Here is a 24,665-nt window from a genome sequence, read left to right as displayed (position 1 = left end):
AGCATTTTGGCATCCTGAAATAATCAGTGATGGATACTGTGGCTCTTCTGGAAAAGACAAAGTTCGCAGGTGTGTTTTGTATCGAAAGGCTGCAAGTTAGGTTGAATGTACTAAATGAATAAAACATAGAAATTTAAGGAGTTTTTTTTCTTTGCAGGAGTGTTTAAAATTTCATGGTGTGTTTCGTGGATCAGCTTGTGGCCATCACGGACCATATATTCCAGATGTTCTCTTCTGGTCTGTCATACTATTCTTTACAACATTTTTCCTCTCCTCTTTCCTTAAGCAATTCAAGACCAAACGCTATTTCCCAACTAAGGTAATTCTGGTTAGACACTATTGTTATCTTGTGATAAATACCTTAGTATAACTTCATGGAGTTGAATTTTTTATTTTGCTTCAGAACTTTTTATTGAGAATTTTCTTTTAAGACAGAAAAAGAAATTAAAACCAGAAAATTAGCTAATAATTCCAAAAGTGAAGACATTAAATAAATTGGCTGCTGAAGATTCAGTGCTTACTCTCTACTTTCCTATAGTTACAACAAGATGTTCTAAACATGAGATGATGTAAGTAGTCTGTCGCCCCGTATTAATGGGTATTGCCAGGTATCATTTGGAGAGATAATATTGCTGCTGTGTTCTTCACCTAGCTGTACAAAACAATTGATTGCTTTCTCCAAAGTGCTGACATGTCAAGGGTTCCGAGCGGTTCCTCAGGGGATTACTGTTTCTGATAGAGGTTAATATAATGATTATCCTTAGAGGGATTTACGCAACTTACTTCTGCTAGCTAAAATAAAGCGGTTAGATCTTCTCTAAACCTCAGCTCATCCCTACAATGTGTTCCTAATGCTTAATAAAGTCACCTTGGATAACCCGAATCTGTTACAAATTATCCCCCTCCTATCTATTAAAACATCAAATGTATAAATACTGATTTCAGAAGAATTCAATGAAGTTATTGAATTAAGCTACAAGAGACTAGCTGTGATGGCCCAGCCTCCCAGTAGGGTTGAGAGGACAGGAAGATGAGGAAGGAGTTATTTTAAGTGATTTGCTGCTTGCAGTAGGTTATTTTAAATGAGATAATTGGATGAACAGTTGTACAGAATACTTACCGTCCTGCAACTTCATGCTATGCTGGCAGGCAGCTTAAGTTCTAAAATAAAAAGAGAAAATGTTCAGTTATGTAGTATAATATAAATAGACTGTACTATTCATAGGGGACAAAATTGTGCTTCTATACATGCGAATTATAATGCTGAAGAAGCAAGAGTTAACACAAGTCTTTTCTTTATAGGTGCGTTCTACCATCAGTGACTTTGCAGTATTTCTGACAATAGTTATCATGGTTTTGATTGACTATCTTGTAGGAGTACCTTCTCCTAAGCTTCATGTTCCAGAGAAATTTGAAGTAAGAAATAAAACCTTTTAAAAACTTAACTTTTTAAATGCTTGCAGTTTCATAGACAGGAGAATGAAATTGCATAGAAACAGAAATTTATCTTTCTTACTTACAATGTAGTTGATGAAGTAATCTTCCTTTTCTGCTTTGGATGCATGTCTCGTCTGACAGAAGAGACTATGCTTTATATTTTAGTACCACTGCAAAGGAAGTGCTCTTTTGTGCATATGTGCAGAAATGAAGGAATGGAATGGATTTGTTTTAATTTTTTCGATATAAGTGTCACATTCACGTGTAACAGCTAAATCAGTCTTTTTGTCAAAGCCATTGGGAAAAAAAGAAAAACCTAAACACATATTTAAGAGACTGTTGATCTGTTCATTGCAGCTGTTTGTAGTAATAAAATCTGCATTTTATTTTAGTCATTTAATTCTTATTGTTGATGTTTGTTTTTTTCAGCCCACCCGAAAAGACCGAGGATGGTTCATAGATCCTCTTGGAAGCAATCCTTGGTGGACCCTCTTGATAGCTGCTGTTCCTGCTTTACTCTGTACTATTCTCATTTTCATGGATCAACAAATAACAGCTGTTATTATAAACAGGAAAGAGCATAAGCTGAAGGTAAAAGTCATTTTCACAAAACTCTAATGTTGTGAAAGTCAAGTTTATTTTAAATCAGATTCATTCCGCAAGTCTGTGAAACATTACCAACAGCTACTTAATGAATGTATGTATTGACTAATAAAGAACGAATATAATTTTGTGGACACTCTCAAAGTATCTAACTTTTATAGTTATCTGTTATTTACCAGCTAAGTTCTAATTATGGTATCATATAAATACAAAGCTTATCAAATTCTTTGTTTGCTCAATTTTACAGAAAGGCTGTGGTTACCATCTTGATCTGCTGATGGTTGGTGTTATGCTGGGGATATGTTCTATCATGGGCTTACCATGGTTTGTTGCTGCAACTGTCCTGTCTATAAGCCATGTTAATAGCCTGAAAGTTGAATCTGAATGCTCAGCACCAGGAGAGCAACCAAAGTTTTTGGGAATCCGGGAGCAGCGAGTGACAGGATTGATGATTTTTGTCTTGATGGGGCTGTCAGTGTTCATGACCTCTGTGTTAAAGGTAAAAGACAGTTTTTCCAAAATATTTGTATTTTCTTTGTGCTTTTGATTTTGATACTGTGATTTAACATTTCATAATGTTAGGAAGTTTTATTATGTTAAGTAAAATATGCCTGGACTCATTCTCAAATTGACTTCTTAACAACAGGTGTTGAATAGAAACAGTCGGGGGAAGATGTAAGAAAACAAAATCTGAGCAAGCTAGAAATGTAGTGTGTAGTGAAGAAAGCAACCTTTGTCCGTGTTACCTGATTTTTCTTGCCAGCTATTTTTTAGTTTCTCAAGTCCATGCTACCTAAAACAGTTCTTCTGTAATTTTTATGTGAGTACAGAGAGAAAAGGAGTGTGATAAAGATATAAAGTTACTTGAGCAGAAGTAATATCATATAGCAGAAGAAACAGAAACATCTGGTTTAATAAGTGATCCTCAGAAGTGACATTGTTCACTTCTCATAATTATCTTCAGCTTATTAAACTTTTTGATGTTTAAAGTGTCAAGATTATCTTATGCATCATCACAGTGTAATAGAAATTTTGCAGGTCATATTGTGGCCTCAGTTTACACTTTGCCTCTTAATTTATATCCATAGTGCCCTTCCTAAGACTTTACTGGAAGAAAATCAATCAGTTCGGTTGGCTTTTTGCTCAGATTTGAGTAAAATCTGTTCAACTTATGCTTTGTTGTTTCAAATCCAATAGGTAAAAGGAGAAATGAAGGGGGGGGAGGTCTTTTTATTGCCAAAATAGCAGATATGGTATAAATTGTATAATTGCTAATACCTTTGAAGAACTTTGTAGAAGTCTGTTTAAAGAGACATCACAAGCTATTTCACAAAAAGGTAGCTTCTAATGACTGTTTAAGTTTAGATAATGGGAAGAAATAAACCTATGAATGCACAGCTATAGTTTAGTAATAAGAGCTAAATTATTATAAATTCTTAATAGTTGACCATTTGTAAGTGTTAAAGAATGTAAAGGTCTGAAAGCAATAAGGCAGTAGCAGTTATTAAAAATGAGTATTCCGATCTGACAATCTCTGGTTGAAAGGCTACCAAGAGCTCAGCTTTATAATGCAAATGACAGAATCAGAAATATTGAAATAGATTTATTGTTGCTCAGAAACGAAAGATAAAGGTGCTGATTGCTGAAGCTAGAGGTTTACCCCATATTTTAACAGCTGATTCTTAGAAACTAATACTTTTATTTTTTATGGAACCAAGGGTAATAGGAATGGTATTAGTACTGTTTGCTTTTTATGAAATGTTTTTCTTTTTCAATGTGAATGGCTGTTATTGTCTGAAAGAAGGAGGGAGAACAAAGCCTTGCATCTGTAGGTTGCTGTGCTTTTGTTCCATATATGGATTTATACCAATTTAATGCAGTAGAAGTTAACATAAATGAAATACTAGCATGTCAAATTACAGAGCTTACAGTGAAGACACTAGCTTTTCAATGTATCTATATGTACACACATATGCACACATATATAGAATCATAGAATCATGGAATCGTTTAGGTTGGAAAAGACCTTTAAGATCATCCAGTCCAACCATTAACCTACACTACCAAGCCCACCTAAACCAATCAAGGGTAGACTAGACTAAACCATATCCCAAAGTGCCACATCTACCCGTTTTTTGAACACTTCCAGGGATGGGGACTCCACCACCTCTCTGGGCAGCCTGTTCCAATGCTTGACCATCCTTTCCGTAAAGAAATTTTTCCTAATTTCCAGCCTAAACCTCCCCTGGCGCAGCTTGAGCCCATTTCCTCTCGTCCTATCGCTAGCTACTTGGGAGAAGAGACCAACACCCACCTCACTACAACCTCCTTTCAGGTAGTTGTAGAGAGCGATAAGGTCTCCCCTCAGCCTCCTCTTCTCCAGACTAAACAACCCCAGTTCCCTCAGCCGCTCCTCATAAGGCCTGTGCTCCAGACCCTTTGCCAGCCTTGTTGCCCTTCTCTGAACACGCTCCAGCACCTCAATGTCTTTCTTGTATTGAGGGGCCCAAAAGTGGACACAGTATTCCAGGTGCGGCCTCACCAGCGCCGAGTACAGGGGGACAATCACCTCCCTGCCCCTGCTGGCCACAGCATTCCTGATACAAGCCAGGATGCTGTTGGCCTTCTTGGCCACCTGGGCACACTGCTGGCTCATGTTCAGCCAGCTATCTACCAACACCCCCAGGTCCTTTTCGGCCAGGCAGCTTTCCAGCCACTCTCCCCCAAGCCTGTAGCGTTGCATGGGGTTGTTGTGACCGAAGTGCAGGACCCGGCACTTGGCCTTGTTGAACCTCATACAGTTGGCCACGGCCCATCGATCCAGCCTGTCCAGGTCCCTCTGCAGGGCCATCCTACCCTCCAGCAGATCGACACTCCCACCCAATTTGGTGTCGTCTGCAAACTTATTGAGGGCACACTCGATCCCCTCATCCAGATCATTGATAAAGATATTGAACAAGGCTGGCCCTAAAACAGAGCCCTGGGGAACACCGCTCGTGACCGGCTGCCAACTGGACTTAACACCATTTACCACAACTCTCTGGGCTCGGCCACCCAACCAGTTCTTTACCCAGCGAAGAGTATGCCTGTCCAAGCCGTGAGCTGCCAGCTTCCCGAGGAGGATATTATGCGAGACGGTGTCAAAAGCTTTGCTAAAGTCCAGGTAGATGACATCCACAGCCTTTCCATCATCTACCAGGCGGGTCACCAGGTCATAGAAGGAGATCAGGTTGGTCAAGCAGGACCTGCCTTTGGTGAACCCATGCTGGCTGGGTCTGATCCCCTGGTTGACCTGTACTGTGGAGTTCGCTCAAGATGAACCTCTCCATAATCTTCCCTGGCACCGAGGTCAGGCTGACAGGCCTGTAGTTCCCCGGGTCCTCCTTCCGGCCCTTCTTGTAGATGGGCGTCACATTGGCAAGCCTCCAGTCATCAGGGACCTCCCCTGTTAACCAGGACTGCTGATAGATGATGGAGAGTGGCTTGGCGAGCTCCTCTGCCAGCTCCCTCAGTACTCTCAGGTGGATCCCATCAGGCCCCATAGACTTGTGAGCGTCCAGGTGGCGTAGCAGGTCATTAACTGCTTCCTCCTGGACTATGTGGGCTCCATTCTGGTCCCCATCCCTATCCTCTAGCTCAGGGGCCTGAGTACCCTGGGGATGACTGGTCTGGCTGTTAAACACAGAGGCAAAGAAGGCGTTAAGTACTTCAGCCTTTTCCTTGTCCTCGGTGACAATGTTCCCCCCACATCCAGCAAAGAATGGAGATCCTCCTTGGCTCTCCTTTTATTGCTGATGTACTTATAAAAGCATTTTTTATTGTCTTTTACAGCACTGGCCAGATTGAGCTCTAGCTGGGCTTTTGCTTTTCTAATTTCCTCCCTGCAGGACCTAACAAGATCCCTGTACACCTCCTGAGTTGCCCGCCCCTTCTTCCAAAGGTGGTAGACTCTCCTTTTTTCCCTGAGTCCCCGCAAAAGCTCCCTATTCATCCAGGCCGGTCGATTTCCCTGCCGGTTGGTCTTACGACACACGGGGACAGCCCGCTCCTGCGCCCTTAATACTTCCTTCTTGAAGAGGGCCCAGCCTTCCTGGACCCCTTTGCCCTTCAGGACCGCCTCCCAAGGGACTTTCCCAACCAGGGTCCTGAAGAGGCCAAAGTCTGCCCTCCGGAAGTCCATGGTAATAGTTTTGCTGCCCCTCCGCTTAGCATCACCCAAAATTGAGAACTTTATCATGTCGTGGTCGCTAAGCCCGAGACGGCCTCCGACCTCGACATTTCTCACAAGCCCTTCTCTGTTGGTAAACAGCAGGTCAAGCGGGGCATCTCCCCTGGTAGGCTTGCTTACCAGCTGCATTAGAAAGTTATCCCCCACATACTCTAGGAACTTCCATATGCAGTAATGAATCCCTAAGGCATGGTTTTACTTCGACAGTATTTAAGTTTCAGTAAAGGCTTTTGTTCAGGGTTAATAGCAGCAGTTTTTATTAAGATACCGAATTGTATCTTGGCTGTCCTTTGCTCGGGAGTTTCATGAATTCGGGAGCAAAGAAAGCTTCGCTTGCTTTGTGTAGGCTACAGAGGTTTGATGCAAGTGCCACTGAAATCAGTGGAAAACTTAATTATCTTAGTAAGCTTTAAATTGATCATCTTATTGGAGCAAAATTTAGCCCTGAGTAATTAGCAGATTTTCATAGCTCAGTAGGTATGGTGGGGTTTTTTTTCAGCTGCTCCAGAAATGCAAGATTAGTGATCAAACGTAAAACTTCATACTGCAGTTTCATGAAGCTGATAGTCTCAGTACAGTTCGTATCAGATAACAACATAAAGCAGCATACTTAGCATTAACAGAAATCTAAAAATTTGAATGAGTAGGCAGTCAAGACTGAGCTACTTTTTTAATCTTGGTGATAGCCTTGTTAGCTTAGATTTTTTTTGCTGCCCAGTGATGCATATATTTTCTCTAAAAATAGAGAGTCTCAACTTTTACAGATTTCACGTAAGTGAGATACAAAGTGAAAACTAACTCCGTCCATGTCTTTCACTAATACGGACTGCTATGTTATGCCATGTTGATTTCACAAGTAACTGTGTGGGTGTGTTTTCCTCCACAGTTTATTCCAATGCCAGTTTTGTATGGTGTCTTTCTTTATATGGGAGTATCTTCATTAAAAGGCATTCAGGTAAAGTCTGATTTTTAATGAGCAATTTGCTTTTGTTTAACACTAAATGAAAAGGAAACTGTAACACATTACTTTATGTGAGCATATTGTCTGAATAGTATGTAGGATAATTTCCCAAGTGTCACGTTCAGATGTTTGTTCTTACCGTGTTGTGCTTTCACTTCTTGGTTCATTTACATTTATTCATTCAGTAGTGTAGCTGAGCAACAAATTCTCTGAAATATTCTGAAATTTTGTAGTAGCAATGAGAGGTGGGGAAAAAAACCAACGAAACAAAACAGCCCTAAGCCTCACCCTCTTGAATGTTCAGTGCCCTTCATTAGTATTTTATTTGGGATTAACTTATGTTTCTGGAGTCCCCTAAAAATGTTTATTTCCTTCCGGAGGGGAATAAAATAACTGAAGGATGATTTTATTTGTCAATGCAGTTTTTTGACCGCATAAAACTCTTTGGAATGCCTGCCAAACATCAACCCGACCTGATTTATCTACGTTATGTGCCGCTCTGGAAGGTCCATATCTTTACGGTTGTTCAGCTCACTTGTCTAGTTCTGTTGTGGGTGATTAAAGCCTCTGCAGCTGCTGTTGTTTTCCCTATGATGGTAAGTTACCTGTTTTACAAGTTGTTAATTTTCCAAGAGCACGTGCATCATGCAGGATCCCTTTGGAACGTATTTGCTGCCTTAAGAAAGAAGAGAGTGGGAAAGAAACAAAAGAACCCATAGTGCAAGTTGTTCACTTTTGAAACACAAGGACTTACTTAATTTCCTGAAAGTAAGCAAATCAGTTGTGAATAGCTATTGAAAGTAGAAATTAATTTGACTTTGTGGTAAGATAAAGCTAGTATTACAAAAACAGGCTTCAGTTAAAGATTCTGAATGTACTGAAAGTGTATGTGCATTTTTGTTCATTTAAATACTTTAATATAAATGATTCCATTTCTGGTTCCTTTAAGGTTCTAGCATTAGTGTTCATTCGCAAGCTCATGGATTTATGTTTCACCAAAAGAGAGCTTAGCTGGCTTGATGATCTTATGCCAGAAAGTAAAAAGAAGAAAGAAGATGACAAAAAGAAGAAAGAGAAAGCAGTAAGTGTGAAAACAATCAAACTAAGCATGTTGTAAATTACTAGAAAATACTCAGTGAGACTTAAAAGAATTGTAAGTGGCCTGAGCATATGACCTTGTATACCAAATATATATTTTGAAATTCTTTACTAATGAGATTTAATGCTAGAGGAACTATTACTGGCAATTAAGGAGAAGTCGTCGTTTCAGTGATGCTATTATGAACTATGACTCTGTGATTAAAATCAGCAAGCAAAGTGGAAAGAAGCAGTTTTTAGCACAAAATACTGTTTTCTTTATCTTTCGTGAGGTTTGAAGGTGGGTGTGGATGGGAGAGAAAAGCAGTGGAGTAGGGATCTTTACCCTGCTTAAATTTATCACAAAACTGTTCATCATATTGGGGACATTTTGCTTGTGTGTGTTTGCAGAGCTGTAGTTCAAACAAACTGGTAGTTACCAATAATAGAGTAATATAGCCTGTATAACTCCTCCATAAAAGTTTTACCTAACTCTGCACCAGCTAACTGAATTCCTTAAAAGTGCTAACTGAATTCCTTAAAAAAATTTGTAACACTCTCCTTCCTCACTCCCCAATCCCCCCTGCCTGGATAAAACACTTCTAAGAAAAAAGGTCTTAAATTATATCTCCTGCATTCAACTCCAGTACCTACAGGGAAATACCCCTTACCCCTATGAAAATTAGCTGTCAGCATGAGATACTTTGATTTCTGCAGCATGAGTGATTTTACTTCGAATTTACAGGAAGCTGAGAGAATGCTTCAGACAGGGGACAGTGGAAGTGTACACCTTGCATATGGAGAAGCAAATTTGGATTTTCCTGTAAAAACCCTAAAATACAGGTATAATAAAATGTTGATCTTTTAATTGTATCACGTGCTGTCATTTGCTTTATATTAATTCGGTTGTGTATGAGTTGAATTCATTTTTTTTTTTCCCAAGCTTGTAACTCAGGCATGATTAGGAAGTATGAAGATATGTCTCATGGTGCTATAGTAAGCATTTTTATGTTGCATTGTTCTGCAAAACTGCCTCTTAATTATAAATTTACATGACCATCTTGAACAGATCAGATGACTCAATTTCGACCAGCTGTACTCAAGGTGAAGAAGCTTCCTTGGTCAGTTTTTGTGGAATACTTCTGTGTGTTACTGTGCATGAAATACTGAGTATTAAGCAACTAAAAGCATCAGTTGAGCCGTGTGTTTACCAGCCACTTGGATTTTTCAGAAAAAGTCTTAAGTGTGGAGTTCTTTGGTTTATTTAAGTGAGGGCTAAAGTCTATAATTTCTGTGATATTAAAAAACTTTTTACAGGCAGACATTTTTACTTTAAAAGGTCACTTTCTGAAAGTAAATGTGAGGACAGGGTTACTGGTTCTCTTCCAGAAAAGGAAGTGCTGGGATTTCACTGATGAAAGTTCCTTCAGCACTGGAAGGTGTTTTATCTCAGTATGTATCTCCCTTAGTGGGGAAGTATTTAGCTTAGTTGTCAGGTATTCTACAACTGTTCAACACGCCCAGAAGATGTGACAGATAAATAGCTCGCCAGCTTTTTTTGCCTCTCTAATACTAAGGGTTCCTAGGTTATAAATTGTCTTTCTTACGGATCTAGAGTAGTGTCAGGTCTACCCTGATCTGAGTTGGGAACAGGCACATTTTTGGATTAGACAGGTATTCCTGATGAGTGCTATTGTCTACTCTAAGAGCAGGCTTAATCAGATTTTAGCAATGCAAATTAAAATGCTAAATGCTAAAGCTTTTTAAAAAAAAAAACATTTGAGTTGCTAATTGCTCTCACAGTAGAACTATGATTTCATCAACTGTGTGCATGTGTGTTTACTATATTTTTCATTGTCTTGCATCTTGTGGGCTTCCTGGGGAAAAACAACTAAAAGATTTCTGTGCAATTTGAAGAACTCTTACAGATACCCTGGCATAGATTCTGAAGCTTAAGTATGGAACAGAACAGAAAACTTATCTACAGACAACGCCTAAGTCTGCTGTACATATAAATGTGTGGAGTGCAAAGGGGCAAATAGGTTTTGAAAGCTTACCATCTGTGAGGGTGAACTTATCTTCTGCAGGACTTGGAGGGATGGTGGCAAAAAAAACCTTGAAAAACATCTAGTAAGGCTCTGCAGGGGAAAAAAAAAAATCTTGAAATCTGTCTAGTTAATTGGGACTTCTAGATTTTTTACTAGTTTTAAATCTCAACTGAGTTATCAGTTTTAAAATCTTACTAACATCTGCTCTTTTGCCCTTGGTTATTTCCTAGAAACAACTTACAATTATTCTGATTTCTGAAGGCCTTAGCAGAACAATGTGATTAATTTCATTATTTCTGAGCATGCAAAATAAGTTTTTGAAGTTATAGGCTATATAGAAATGAGATATCCTTCAAATATTCTCAATGTGTTAGCAGTATCTATGTGAAAAACTATTTTAAGATGCTATGTGATTAAGGCAGTGCTAGTGAGTTCAATTTCAAATTTTTGCTGAAATACATTTGTAAGAGGTGAACTCAATTTGTGGCTGTGTAAATACTGAAAGAAGGCACAACTGATGTGAAGGATGAGTGACAATAAGTATAATGCTGTTGCAACGTATTGAATACTAACCAGAAAGTATGTTTGTTCTTCAGTGTTGATCCCTCAATTGTAAACATATCAGACGAAATGGCCAAAACTGCACAGTGGAAGGCTCTTGCCATGAGTACTGAGAATGCCAAAGTAACCAGAGCTAACCTGAGGTAGCTATAATTACGCACGCATTTTCTAACTATGGTCTTGTGTTTACCAGCTAACAGCTGTACTTGGATTTCTTGAAATGTATCTCAAAAAAATGAGCATACATGTTTTGTAAATCTGCGTTGACTTTTTACTTTTGACCAACTTGAATTTGAATTTAATTTTTGCTCTTTACTCTGAAGTTAAACAATTTCTATGAGGAATTCCAATTATTAAATGTATTATTACAATTTTGAAGTTACTCTTTGTTTGCGTAATACAATTGTATGGTACTCTGATGGGCTTGGGGTTTCTAAAAGGTTTGCTAGAATGTATATGAGCATGGGAATTGTTTGATCCTGAACATGACAAATGCCAGTAGGAATAAAAGGTAAGTCCAGCACTTTCGTTGTTGCTTTATGCTGCCCTAAGGTCTGCCCCCCTTTTTTTTTGTGGGTTGGTTGGTTGGTTTTTCCCCAGTTCATTTTTAATCTCTAAAAATTAAACCTTGCTCAAATATGGCCTTCACTGGATATGAAATATAGTTGAAGGAAGTACTGGACAGATTAGGAGTCCTCAGTGCTACGAACGTTTCCTGTAAGCTGACATGCATCTTCTGTGATGGCCAGGAGCCTCTTTCTCAGTGAGCTCCCCATCAAACAAGAAAGTCTGTATGCAATGCATTCATTATTCTTCTATTCCATCCTAGTTTCTTCCCTGTCTAGCTGAACCTATCAAGGGGAACAAACCAAATCCTGAATATTCATATAGAATATCTCCAACTTCCTGAAAGGCTTGTAATTTGTAGGGACTGGTTATCTGTGGACTGTTCCATCAGAGTGCAACTATTGCTTAGTAGTTTTTATGTTGTAAAGAGGGGAGAATTGGCCTGGCTGACTTGGAAAACTAAGCATATGCAATCCTGCTGCCTGTACATGCATCATCTTTTGGTTGATTCCTTTCAACCAAATTTGTCAAAGAAAGACAAGTTTCAGAGATACGAAATTGTCAAGTTTTGTGTAAACTTACATCTCAGTGGAAGAGTTGGTGGTGAGGGAGTATTTCTACATAATTGTCCAAGCTGTCAGGTACTGGTTAGCTTGCATCATGGAAACAGTAGCAGTGACTAGCTGCTTAGCACTTGCATACCATCTGTTTATTCAACATGTGCATTGCTCCAAACTAGGCATGGAAATACACTTTGTTTTGCCCAGACAGTAGATCAACCAAGGGTGAAGGCGATGAGGAGAGAAATTGGAGGTGTTATAATAGGAAAAGCTGAAGAGACTCATCAGTGCAGGCACCATTTTCAGTGCATCTTCAGCCTGTATTGTTTAAACATTTTAAATGTTTAAATAAATGTTTTAAACATTTTCAAAACATTTTTTAAAACTTGACTACCACACAAGGTAGACTATCAGGAAGATAGATGACAGAGGCCTTAGATAACAGAGTATGTGTGTCAGTATACCCTCATATTTTAGTTGTTTATTTTCTTTCATGCTAAGTTCTAAGAAACCTGTTACAGAATTTGTGGATGCTTCTGGTACGTTATCTGATAGTCATTGGGTGTGCAAGGCTTGAAGAGATACAGACCTGTATTTCTCTTTCCAGAAGAAGTAAAAATTTAGACTTGATTTTCAGGCAGTTAAAAGATAGTGAAACTCCATCTTGTGCTTTCCTGTTTCCTGAGTAGGTTAAGTTAGTATAGAATTATATGCAGCACTACTGAATTAGGCTTCTGACCAGTTTGCAGTGTTTTTTGATCTACTTGGGTCATATTCAGTATTCCATTTATTCTTTTATATTTTGCTATAAGACATTTCCCTTTGATTCCATAACATGCCCCACTTGAGATTACTATGGTAAAAATTGCATCTCGGAAGGGAACTTGCTAAAACTACAAATTGAAAATAAAAAACACTGGTGCTGGAAACTAGCTATTTCAAGAGGCAATCTGATATTGCATGAATCTGGAAAATGTTAGAAGACAGGACTTTCTTGAACCTGAACTCAATTAATTGGTTGGTTGCTGTGAGGTTTTTTCCTACCCTTTTTTGTACAGTGGGTGCTGGAGAGATTTAGATGTCATCGCTGCTCAGTTGAAAGTAATTCCCAGTAAATTTTCATCTCATTTCCTTTAAGGTTTTTCTGTGTAATAATCTTCATCTGATAACATGGACAGATGTTTAGTGCTGTGGTAAAAGTGGTTCTGTAGGCACTGATATTTTCAGATTTATAAGTTTCAAATAGGATGAAGTTTGCAGCAAGCGATCTCTTTTGGAATTCTGGATGACATGATGTGTGGGTTTCTAAATTTTTTTTTATGTATTTGTCTTTCCTGAACTGATTCAGATTGCCTTTTCTTTCTACTTCCACAATCTCTCATATTTTATAGACTCTGGGTAATCCAGGCACACTTAGTTTTTCTAAGGAATCCCAGAATGTTTCTCTTTGCATGGATTTCCAATACTTTTTTCCCTTAAAGAGCAACTGTGCAGATGTGTCGCCTCTTCTAAAATTTATGCCTAGTGAATCTTTCCTCTTATGCTGTTCCAGTTTCTCTTCTACTGTCCTGTAACTACCTTGGAAATTTCTTTCTGTCCTTGGATAAGCCACTGTTCAGTAGCTGCGTCCCTAAGGGTGTCAGTTGTTCAGGTGCCAGCCAGCCTGTTGTCTTTAGGGTCTTCCACTTGAATGGATGCTTATGCAGATTTCTAACTGTCCTCCACTGTTGTTACAAATGTGATTACCCATTTTGAAAAGACTGAAATGTTTTCCCAGTCTTGTATTGTGAACAAAATTGTTTCCCTGACCAACAATTAAGCAGTATTAATAATACTGCTTGTTACGTATCTTTGAGTGTTTTTAACTAGACAGTTTTGTGGGTTTTTGTTTGGTTGGTTTTGGGTGGTGTCCGTGTCCGCCCCCCCCCCCCCCCCCCCCCCCCCCAAAATATCTTTGGCAAAACTATTTCAGTAAAAGCAGTGGGACTAGAAATGGTATTTATAGATGAGATCTTGGTGATTTCTCTCTTTAAGCTTGTACTGTTCCTGTGAATAGTATTTACCAATTACTAGGAGGTAATAGAAATGCATCATCATAAAAGTATCCTTACATAAATACTTTCAGTGTTCGTTAAGTATAAAATGTTTGGAAGTTAAGCTTTACTAAAGGGAACCAAACCTTACATTTTCCTCTTTGCTTTCAAACAGCCCTGAAAAACCAGAAAGTGTGAAAATAAATGTGGAAGATTCACCTGTTGTGAAGTATGTGGATGCTGAAACATCTTTATAGAACTGAACCAAGGGGAGTTGCGTGTATTTGTGTGTGTATATATATCACTGCAGGATATTACACCATTGAAGTGTGATTTCCAGTTTAAGGAGCAACATGTATTTAATTCTGCCATTGTTTAGGGCACTGTAGATATGCTTGCATAATGAGAAGATTCTCCTACAAATAAGATGAGTGGTAATCACACTTCAGCTATTTATTTTATTGGAAATTTTATTTTCATTTTTAAATAGGAAGGCTGTAATGAATGAATCTTATTTTCAGTAATATGTGCATAAAAGTTAAATCGGCTTTTGCTGATGATTACTGGTCCACATTGCTTAAAATTTTGCAATACCTCTGTTTATAATGTGCGCTACAGAAGTTTGTTTTCCATGCAGGCAATTACTGCTTGTTTTTGCAGGGTATGCTTTTTTTGTGATTCATAGAACAAATATTAATGTGCTGTTGACAAGAACTACTGTGTTTTATGTCTCCACTACATGCTAGTGTTTTCTGGATCTGTCTCTCCTATTTTACAGAAGTGGCCTAGAGCGCTAAGTCAGGTGGTTAGTTAATCCTTAAAATATATCTAGAGAGCCTGTTCTGATACTTTTTTAAACTCACTCCTGATTTTTCATTATTGTCCAGTAGCAGTATGAGTGCAGTAATTGTAGTTACAGTCCCAAGTCAGTATTTGCCATTCTGGACACTCCATATTTATACAATGTAAATTGGATTTAGGGACAGCGATTTGGTCTATAGGAAGCTATACATACTTACCACACTAGTACTTTTGAACTCTTTTGTTCCTGTTTTTACTTAGATTTTTCCATCAACTTTCAGAGTCTGATTTACTTGGCTCTAAGACTGAAACTTTAAAGTATTTCACATCCTCACCAAGGAAATTTCTTGCTTAATTAATTTTTAAATTTACTCTGTATTTGATTAAATTAGCTGTAGTTTAATTCTGTAATAGGTTTATAATCAGTATTATTTTATGGATTACAAATTGCTTGTGGTATTTGTGTGTACAGTTCTGATCCTCTCCATTGTAAAGGGCATATATGATAGCACACCAACTTATTTTTAAACATTTTATTTATTTTAATTAGTATAAATTTTTATCGTGTAAAATTAAAAAAGTAAATACTCATTTATTAAAGTAAATGGGATTTTGGGGGGCTCACTGATAAAGATGCAGTCAGTGCATTTATTGTACTTACATTTTCAAGTTCTAGTGTTTAGCATTATAATATTTGAAATAATGAGAATTTTATGTATAAATGAAAGTCTTGGTCACTTACCTGTGCAGTTTCCATTATTAGTATTTTTTTGCCTTGCGCCTTAGCTTTTTTTGCTTTAATTTCTGAAATGATCTCTCTACATTCTGAATTGCCACCAGCCCTTTCTGGATGTATTACAGTGGCTTTAATTAGAATCTGCGCTCATTTAAAATTAGAAGGTGCTGTTCGCTGAATTCTGCTTTTGGCAAAGTTGGGAGTTTTACCATGGAGCATGTGGTAAAATTCTCAACAACTGCAAAAGGAGCTGATTCTGGAGGAGGGCAGAGTTCATCTGAAAATACCACTTAAGGTGGAATTTTGGTGCTCTTCAGCCAAGTGTCACTTGGAGAGAAGGTAATTGTATGTTACAAAAATAAAGCAATCAGTGGGAATAGATAGAAACATTCAAAAACAGCATTTAAGTTACATGGACTGTTACTATTCCCTTTAAATGTAATGGAATTAAATAATGTTTTTCTGTATTTTCTTTTTTTTTTCTTTTCCTTTTTTCATTTGGCTGAATTCTGAGAAGACAGTTTAGAGAAAGTAAATCATAGTGTACAGCATACGAATAATGCTATTCAAACTGTCGTAACAAAGGCTCAGGTGGCAAAGCAAGTGAGGTCTGCATTACCAATTTGACTGATACTCTGTCATGTCCTGTATACATGTTGCTTTATTCTTAGATAATAGTGTAGTTTGTGCCTTAGCTTGAGTATGTGCTCTTTCAGAAAATACCCATGTTTTCCCTCTAGTCAAACTGAGGTACAGTGAAACTATAGCAGATGGTTTCCCCAAACTTTCTGTGTTATTTAAAAAAAAAAAAAAAAAAAAAGAAGAAACAAAAAAAAGTACACACCTGCATGTCAGTTGTTGACTACTAAGTAGCTCTTGCTGAATCAGAGGCAAGCTCTTTTGGGCAGTTTACATAGCATTATCCACAATACATTACTATCATACCACAATACATGTACTTTTGTACTTCCTCCCAGTAGTATTTCACACTTCATGTTCACAGTCCTACAACAATTTCCAAAGACCCAAAAAATTATTATAAGCCTTGTAGAGTTTTAGCTCTCTAATGCTGGAAATCAGGGTTCCCTGGTGCTGCACATCTTGTGTCCAGCTTCTAGTTCAGAAGGATTAAGTTTTGGTCAATATTACAGGAACTGAGTATTCTTCTAGTAAAGTTGAAAGGAAACAAAACCAAAGCCCCACAAGTCTCATAGCAGTATTTATTTAATTTTAATTGTGTAGATATTTTAATCAGTGCCAGAAATGCGATGACTTGCAAAGCAGTTTACAGTGACCTTTAGTTCCAGTGTTCTTGGTCAGTAGCGTGTTATGCTTGCACTTTTTTCCCATATGAATAGAAGAATACCTGGTATTAAGTGCATAAAACCCCACTGATAATGTATGGTTAAGTGATTCGCTGCTCATTTTACACCTTCTCTGCTTTAAAATCACACATAGTATTAAAGTAAAACAACTAAGGATGTAAATTACTGTATGTAGATATACGTTTTGCCTTAACAGATGCAAAAGAGCAGTGATAATTGCTGTGCACTGATTTTTTTTCATAGGGGTTAAGCCCTGTAAAAACTACACCAATGTATTTCCATTCCAACAGTTAGAGGAAAATAAACAGCCCTGCACTTTTTTTAGATGCCTTGGTTTCCCGGAATGGAGCTTAGTGCTACTGTGTATCTGGCTGCAGAGCCACCTCAGGAAGTCCCTCTTTTTTTTTTTTTTTTTTTTTTTTTTTTTTTTTTTTTTTTTTTTCCCCTCCCCCCCCCTTTTTTTCCTTTTCTTTTTCTAATTTATTTATAAATATGAATGTTTACATAAAGTGTAGGTCTTAATTTTGACCACTCCATTTAAATTATCATCTAAAATATTTCACTTAAAATGCAGTCTCGTGTTTAAATTATATTCTACAAAACTCATTCTTAGTATTTTCATATGTATTACAATGACACGCTTTTCATTCTGTTTACATATGCCCAAAATTAATTATACTTTCTTCCTAGATTAATTTTGCAGCTGTAACATAAGGCTATTCAGTGAAATGTTCCAGATTGCCAAGTTTGTCATCGTAAAACCTGCTAGGGTGGAATTTGGTGCCCTGGTAGGGTTTATTTCAACCAAATGTCTTGGCCATTTTTTCTACATTTAATGGAAGTTCTCCTGTAAGTGATCATTTGCTTCACCTGCATCTCTGTCTTTATAATACATCTGTAACAAATAGGTGTCATGTCGCGGAGCCTGCACCGTTTTAAAGGGTTGTCTTGTACATATGTTCTGTAAATCATAAGATAAATGGTTCATGATTTTTTCAGTTCACACATGTAGTCTGTTAGTTGAGCACCAAAATGATTTTACTTTTCTTTTTGCTTTATATGATTAGTAATGTTTTAATTACTCATCTAGGTCAAATTCATTATCAAGTACAGTACAAATGTGTGAAATACTTTGTTTATACCAACAGTAATTTATTTTATGGCAAATTTTAAGACTAGAGGCACACAGCATAAAAGTAGTGCTATAAATAAAGCAAATTGCTTAGTAATTTTAAGTTGATTTTATTTTGTAACATTTTTAGTGAAAACTTATGGGACTTTGTAGTTGGCTTTGACGTTAATCTAAAGACACTTTCGTATTGAATTTAGTATCTGCTGACATTTATTTGGAATAATGAATGAGTTTGAAAATCAATACTTTTCTAAGTGATTTTATTGGCGAGGCATACCGTTTATAATGTTTTTCTTTCTATTGTTGCTGATGGTCCTGTGCAAAGGTGTCTTCCAGGGTTCAGCATCTGTAGCTGAACTGCAATTTTGATTTTAGTACTGGTTGTTTGAAATGTGATTACATACTGTACGGTTCGAATTTTTTATGACTGCTTTTCTAATTAAAATGACGTTTTCTTACTTCATAACAAATTCCAAAGCAAATGAAAACCTTACTCCAAATGTAGAATCAATATTCAGTTTATACAGAAAACACAACTCTCGGACTTGTCTTTAATGTTGAAAGATCCAGCCTTCGTTCTTTTAATTACTGCTAGAATAAAAATATCTTTTGTAATGTTTCAGAAAGTTGGTAAGAGCAATAAAAACCTACTGAACTACATCACAGCTTTTGCTCTTTTTTTACGATACGCAGGCAGGGGTGCTGTGGTCGGACCCCACTGCTGGCGATCTGCAAGCCGGCAGGGGCCCCTGCGAGGAGCGGCGGCGGCGGCCGCTCCCCGTAGCGGCCCGGGGGGGCGGCGGCGGGGGCTGCTCCCCGCGGCGGCCCCGCACCCGGCTGCGGGCGTCCCCGTGCCCATGGCGACGGCCGCCGGCGTCGGCGGTGGGCGGGGCGGCCGGGCGCCGGCAGGGCAAGGGCGGCTTGCCATTGGCCGGCGCCCCCGGCTCTTTTGAAGGAAGACGGGACGCGATTGGCCGCGGGGCGGGGCTCCGCTCCCGGCGGTGGGGGAGCGGCGCCGTAGCCAAGCGCGGAGCGGGGGGCGAGCGAGCGCGCGCCGCGACGTGAGTGGGACAGGGCGGAGGGGGAGGCACGGGGGCACGCGCGGCGGCGGCCCCACCCCCCCCGCCTCGCCAAGGGAAACGGCCCGGCGGGCGCAGCCCCCTCAGAGGGGCGGTGGGAAGCGGGCAGCGTCGGCCTGCGCCGCCGCGTCCGAGAGCGGCTTCGGGGGAGGGCCCGCAGCGCCTCGCCGCCGCCGCTGGCAGATAACAGCGGCCCGCGCTGGGGGGGGAGCCGAGGGGGGCTGGCGTGGGGAGGGGACGAAGGAGGCGACGAAATTAGGCTGCTGCCTCCTCAGCGTGCCGCGGAGTTTGTCACAGAGTCACCGGATGATCGCGTACTCCAGCCATGGCGTAATTAAGCCACGGAGAGGTAAAGGTTTCAGACTCGATGTTAACAAAGTCAAAAGATAGCGTTAGCGTTTGGGGATGTACGTAAACACGCAGCTTGGTGTAGCACGCTTAAAAAAAAAAAAAAACAAACAAAAAAACCTCAAGCGCTGAGGTAGGCCTGCTTAGTTGTGAATAGGATGTGGAAACTCCAGGGAATCCTTGTGCTTCTAAATGAAGGCCAGTTTGTGCGGCGTGCCGCCTGCCTGCGCAAGAGCGCGTCTCAGTCCTGAATCGTGCCTAACAAACTAGGAGTAACGCCTCTAAAGTAAGAGTTACTCTGCCCCAGCCCTCCTAATGACATCTTCCCCAGCTCTGAGCCTTCAGAAGACTTCGAACAATCTCTCACGATTCCCAGAGGCCCTAAGTTGTAGCAGCACAGTTCCCTAAAAAGGTCTGCCTGGTGGCGAGGGCAGAGAGGATGAATTTCACAGAGCTACGTGTTATCGTTGCGCTGATACAGAGCTGCTCGCTAGACCTCAGAAATTGCTTTTTTTTCCCTGCTTCTGTGAAATGCAGAATAACAGGGTAGATTTAGGCAGAATCTACAGGTAAAAGTTATGATCTGGAAAATAGCCCAGAGACTTGCATTTTATGAGTCCAGGAATCTGGGAATAGGCCTGGCTGTTTATGGCTCCACTGGAACTGGGGTGGTGCAGAGGGAAAACAAACACATCCCCCCAAACCCCACAACCAGCAGTGGCTTGAATATTTCGATTTTTTGGAAAAACAGGAACCTCGTATTGGATCCTAGTTAATCTTCAGAGAACCTTCAAAGAAATTATTAAACAAAATAAAATTTGAGGTAAATATATGCATGTGGAAGTTTTCACGTATAGCAAATGTTTCAGGTTTCCATAATGACTCAGTTAATAAAGTGTGTAAGAAATATTTTTCAAACTTTGTCTTTATGGGTTCATCAGTGTAGAATTTCCTAGACATGGGTTGTCACTGGTGGTGACCCATCCTTCTGACTGCTGTGCTCTCAGAACACGAGGGGAAGCGGTCCAGAGTTCCTTTTGGTTTCATCAGACTGGAGAAAGAGAAGTACCCTTTGGGAACTTTTCATCATCTTTTATGCTTCCTTTGCCATTTCTATTTTGACAATAATATATTGATAATTGCCCTTTTAAGGAGTGAATTTCCATCTGACCTCACACCCAGCTTATGGTGTTAGATATATTCCTATCTAGCAACAGCATCAAAAGTCTTATTAAAGCCAAGATATATCTACTGCTTCTTTATCCAGCTTAAGCCAGTTAACCTTCTGTGTATAATTAGACAGTGGAACTCAGCCACTGGAGTGTTAAGAAAGGAATTCAAGGGTAAATCAAGCATCTAGTTGGCCCACAAATTATCCATATCCAGTAGTTACTGCTAATAAAGATTATAAAGAATGTAAGACATCTTTTTGTTTAAGAGAGTTTCTAACCATCACACCGTAGTTTCTGGCGGTAGATTTATCCTCCAACATGTCCTTGTATTTTTGTTTATTTGGGGGTTTGTTTTCACCTTCTGAAGCCTTATGTGCTTGTGTTATCTGAGACAGATACTAGACTGGGCCGCAGATCAAGTCTGGGGTGGTAATTCCTTTGTCTCCCGTTTCTCATCATGTGAATTCTTTCATTTCTGACAGGGTTCGTGGAGCATTTCTTGTCCTATCCTGCATGCCAGCACTATCAGAATGCATCTCTCTCCCTATGTGATTGAATTAACATAACTAATTAAATGTAATTATCCCCAGTTAAAATGAATTAGTTAATATTGCTCTCATTTCATTGTTCTAAATGGAATTGAATAAGACTCTATGCTGTAAAGACATTTTTCTTTTAATGTGTTTCTGTTCTTTTAAAGAGTCATCTGATCTCAATCTTTTTCTGGCACAACTTAAGTGAAATGCGAGTGTTGTTTGGTTTCTTTCTTATACATTACTCATGGGGCTGGCTTAATAGCTGGGGGATAGTTTTATGAGGCTAGTTAATAGCCTGGCTCCATGGAAATTTCTGCTGGCACGAGCAAAGAAGAAACAGGGGTGGGAAATTATTCAGTGATTTCAAGAAAGTCAAATAACTGTGGGAATAGGTAAGGAAATATTTCATGTCTGTTTTCTCTCAGGTTTATGGCTGATGCAAGGAAAGCAGGGGGTTGTTTCCTTTTGTCTACCCCTCACTCAGGGTGTGGTGCTAGTACACCTACCTGATTTAATGACTGGCTACTGATGAAAAGCTTGTCTGCTCTTCTCCCTCTATTTACAGCTGTGCGTTCCTGCCCCCTGCCTTGTCAGCAGAGATACTCATCAGGCCACTGCAACAGTGAGCTAAATTGGTAGAAAACTAACTATACAAAGGGAAGCGTATGGTTTTCTGCCTGTTTAGCTCTCTAAACTGGCTCAGATCAGCTGAAGAAGTGGAGGGGAGCGGCTGAGGTTGGGAAGGGGAAAGGATCCACCATTTTCACCAGCAGCTGGCTGTTAATTAACTCGTTTATCTCTGTAGTAAAGCTGAAGGACACAACATTTTAAGCTGCATGGATAAATGCTCCTTTCTGCATATTGTACCTGTACTTGTACAGCAGAAGTACTTGGGGACAAGCTGTAAGGTGATGAGGGCTGAAGTAGGAGAGATTATTTGTAACCTGAGTCAGGTTTCCCAATCCAGTGAGCTGTGCACCTATGGTGATGCTGTGCTGGCAGACCAAAGAGGTTGTGCAGGGTCAGTCTGTGGCCAGGGCTGGCCTCTTGCTGTTGAAGTGCTTACTGACTCGTGCTGGCTTAGTGGCCTCTAGGAAATAAAGAGGTAACCTCAGGATGAGTCCTCAGAGCTGGGTGAGGGCTGCATCCTTGGGTGAGCTGCATCCTTTCATTCTCAGACAGTAGTGAAGGGAATTTGGCTTCATGTTTGTCAGGTTCAATTTTGTACAAGGGCATTTGGATCTGTAATGGCAATGAATCTTTAAGATATTAGTCAGCTGTTACTCTGTTTCAGCTTTACTAAGGTACTGCAAACAGCAAAAGCATTGGACTGGCAGCCCTAAAGCAAGGTTGGCCTATAGTTGTAAGATTTGGTAAATAATCACAAACACCTAACAATTTGGGATGAAATCCTAGCTGTACTGGAGATCCTGCTGTTTATGGTTTAGAGGTTTAACCCAAGGATTACTTTTTTTAAATGGGATGCTGAAAATTTTAAGATTTAACTGTATTTACTCATGGACAAGTTGTATTGTGTGTGGTTTTGTTTGGTGATTCTTTAATTGGTTGAAATCTGTTCTTTGTACACACGTACTCTTGAGCAAGTTGATAATTTGTGAGTTTCACAGTATTTCTTAGTGTACAAATGTGAGGTGGTGATCGCATCGTGTCATGCCTCCGTAATATGCCAAATGGATTGGGGTATTGGGGAGAGGATATAAAATACAAATATCACTAAAACAACACGTGGAAATTCTTACTCATTAGGATTCCTAAACATGCTTAGCAATGTACTTGGCTTCTCTTAACTTTTGCTGCTTTTGAAACAAAAGAAATAAATTAATTGAACTAACTTCGTTTGGTTTAATCTGAATTCAGGAATTTTGTCTGCTGAGTGGTAGAACAGATCCTGTTTATATTCATTCCGTGGTGATAACTGGTACAACAGAAGTGTTCTGAGGTATTTTTTAATAAACCTGTTGAGTGGACATGTGGAAGAGAGAGGAGGAATTTCTTGGGGATCCAGATCATTCTCTGTGGAGGGACTGGCGGTAGGATAAAGGCTTCTTCAAAAGAACAGAAATGGATGAGCTGGGCTTAGAGGCCACTTAGGGTGGTTAATATACAGTGTACAAGTTCATACCATCAACAGCTGCATTTTGGGTAGTTCTGTGTCTTATGCAAGAATGTATAATTGTGAAGACAACTCTGATTTTCAGTTAGGAAGCAGCAGCTTCTGGTAGTTTACGATGCTTTTATTTCCTGCCAGGTTTGCTGCTTCTTTGGCTTTAGAGGAAGAGGAATAAAAATCAATAGCAGAGGAATTCTACCCTGCACAAAGAGAAAAGGAGGCTATCATATTTCATATGGAAAATCCTGCTAAAGAGACACCAAAGAGAACATCCAAATGGTCCATGTTTAGTGAATAATAAAATGGGTAGAAAACATCAGACAGTGGTATTATCCTTGTTTTTTTAAATCAGAGATGCTCTACCAATATGCTGCAGCTGCATGCAGTTCTCTGGGATAATTCCTCAGGCCCAGCCTGCTCCTGACCATCCTTTTTTCACTCTGAGCAGGACTTGCATCAATATAATTCTTTTGTAGCAGCAAGAGATTCCTCTTGACTGTGTTCTTTCTAGGCTTTTCTGTCTCATTCTAGGGCTTTATAAGATTTTCAGTGGACAAATGCCGTATCCTATGCAAGCAACAAGCTGTGGGCTTTTGTGGGTAGTCAGACCTACAGACTGAACATTTGTCTGCAGTGGATCTAATATGTGGTAATAGCCCTGCTGAGGCCAGGCCGTACAGCTCTGCTCATCTATGGAAATAAGCTGTGTGTCCCACTGCAAGAAAAGCTGGGCACGATTGGTGAGAGACATTCAGCTGAAATTTGGAAGACCCAGATTCCAAACTACTGAAAATTTCTGTGATTCTTTGGTAGACTGCATGATGTATGCATCTCATTTATTTGTCAGATACCTTCTTTTTCTACCTTTCATCTGTCTTAGATGATAAAGCCATTATATTCTCTGTTGTCTGGACAACAGCTTGTATGATACAACCTTGATGTCAGCCTGTAAGCACTGCTGTGACGTAAATAGATAATCCATGGTGAGAAAGAATGGTGATAATACACAAGAAGAGGAAAAATCCCAATAAAATGGAGTTTAATAGCAAGACAGCCAATATTATCTACCCATGTGTTGGGAAAATAATGTTTCTGTATGTTAGGTTAATTACTTTCTTGTTAATATCTGGGATTCTAAAAGATATCCTCATATAATGCCTAAGGGTTCATGTTGAGAAAATGGTAGACCTGGTTTGGTTTTTTTTTAAAGTTTTATCAGTTGGTTCTGTAAGTAAATATTTGTTGCTTTTGCTGCAATGATATAATTCTATCTATCTACTTTTATTTTTAAGGAAATGAGTTTTTAGCCATCTGATAATAGCGATACACA

At 39.4% G+C, this 24,665-nt stretch overlaps 1 protein-coding gene across 1 annotated transcript in view; it reads left to right on the top strand.

Moving 5' to 3' along the window:
• Positions 1–24,037, top strand: part of SLC4A7 (solute carrier family 4 member 7) — a 69,353-nt gene extending 45,316 nt beyond the window's left edge. Inside the window, exons 15-24 of the mRNA XM_075705480.1 lie at positions 158–319; positions 1,303–1,416; positions 1,867–2,028; positions 2,288–2,539; positions 7,155–7,223; positions 7,652–7,825; positions 8,179–8,310; positions 9,052–9,149; positions 10,951–11,058; positions 23,971–24,037. Coding sequence (XP_075561595.1) covers positions 158–319; positions 1,303–1,416; positions 1,867–2,028; positions 2,288–2,539; positions 7,155–7,223; positions 7,652–7,825; positions 8,179–8,310; positions 9,052–9,149; positions 10,951–11,058; positions 23,971–24,037 — 1,338 coding nt within the window. The remainder of the gene's footprint in view (positions 1–157; positions 320–1,302; positions 1,417–1,866; positions 2,029–2,287; positions 2,540–7,154; positions 7,224–7,651; positions 7,826–8,178; positions 8,311–9,051; positions 9,150–10,950; positions 11,059–23,970) is intronic.
• The last annotated feature ends 628 nt before the right edge of the window (positions 24,038–24,665 follow it).

This window comes from Pelecanus crispus, chromosome 2 (assembly GCF_030463565.1).
Source record: "Pelecanus crispus isolate bPelCri1 chromosome 2, bPelCri1.pri, whole genome shotgun sequence".
In the NCBI taxonomy this organism is placed as follows: Eukaryota; Metazoa; Chordata; class Aves; order Pelecaniformes; family Pelecanidae; genus Pelecanus; species Pelecanus crispus.
The sequence above is the reverse complement of the archived record's forward strand: the minus strand, read 5'-3'. Positions and strand labels throughout refer to the sequence as shown.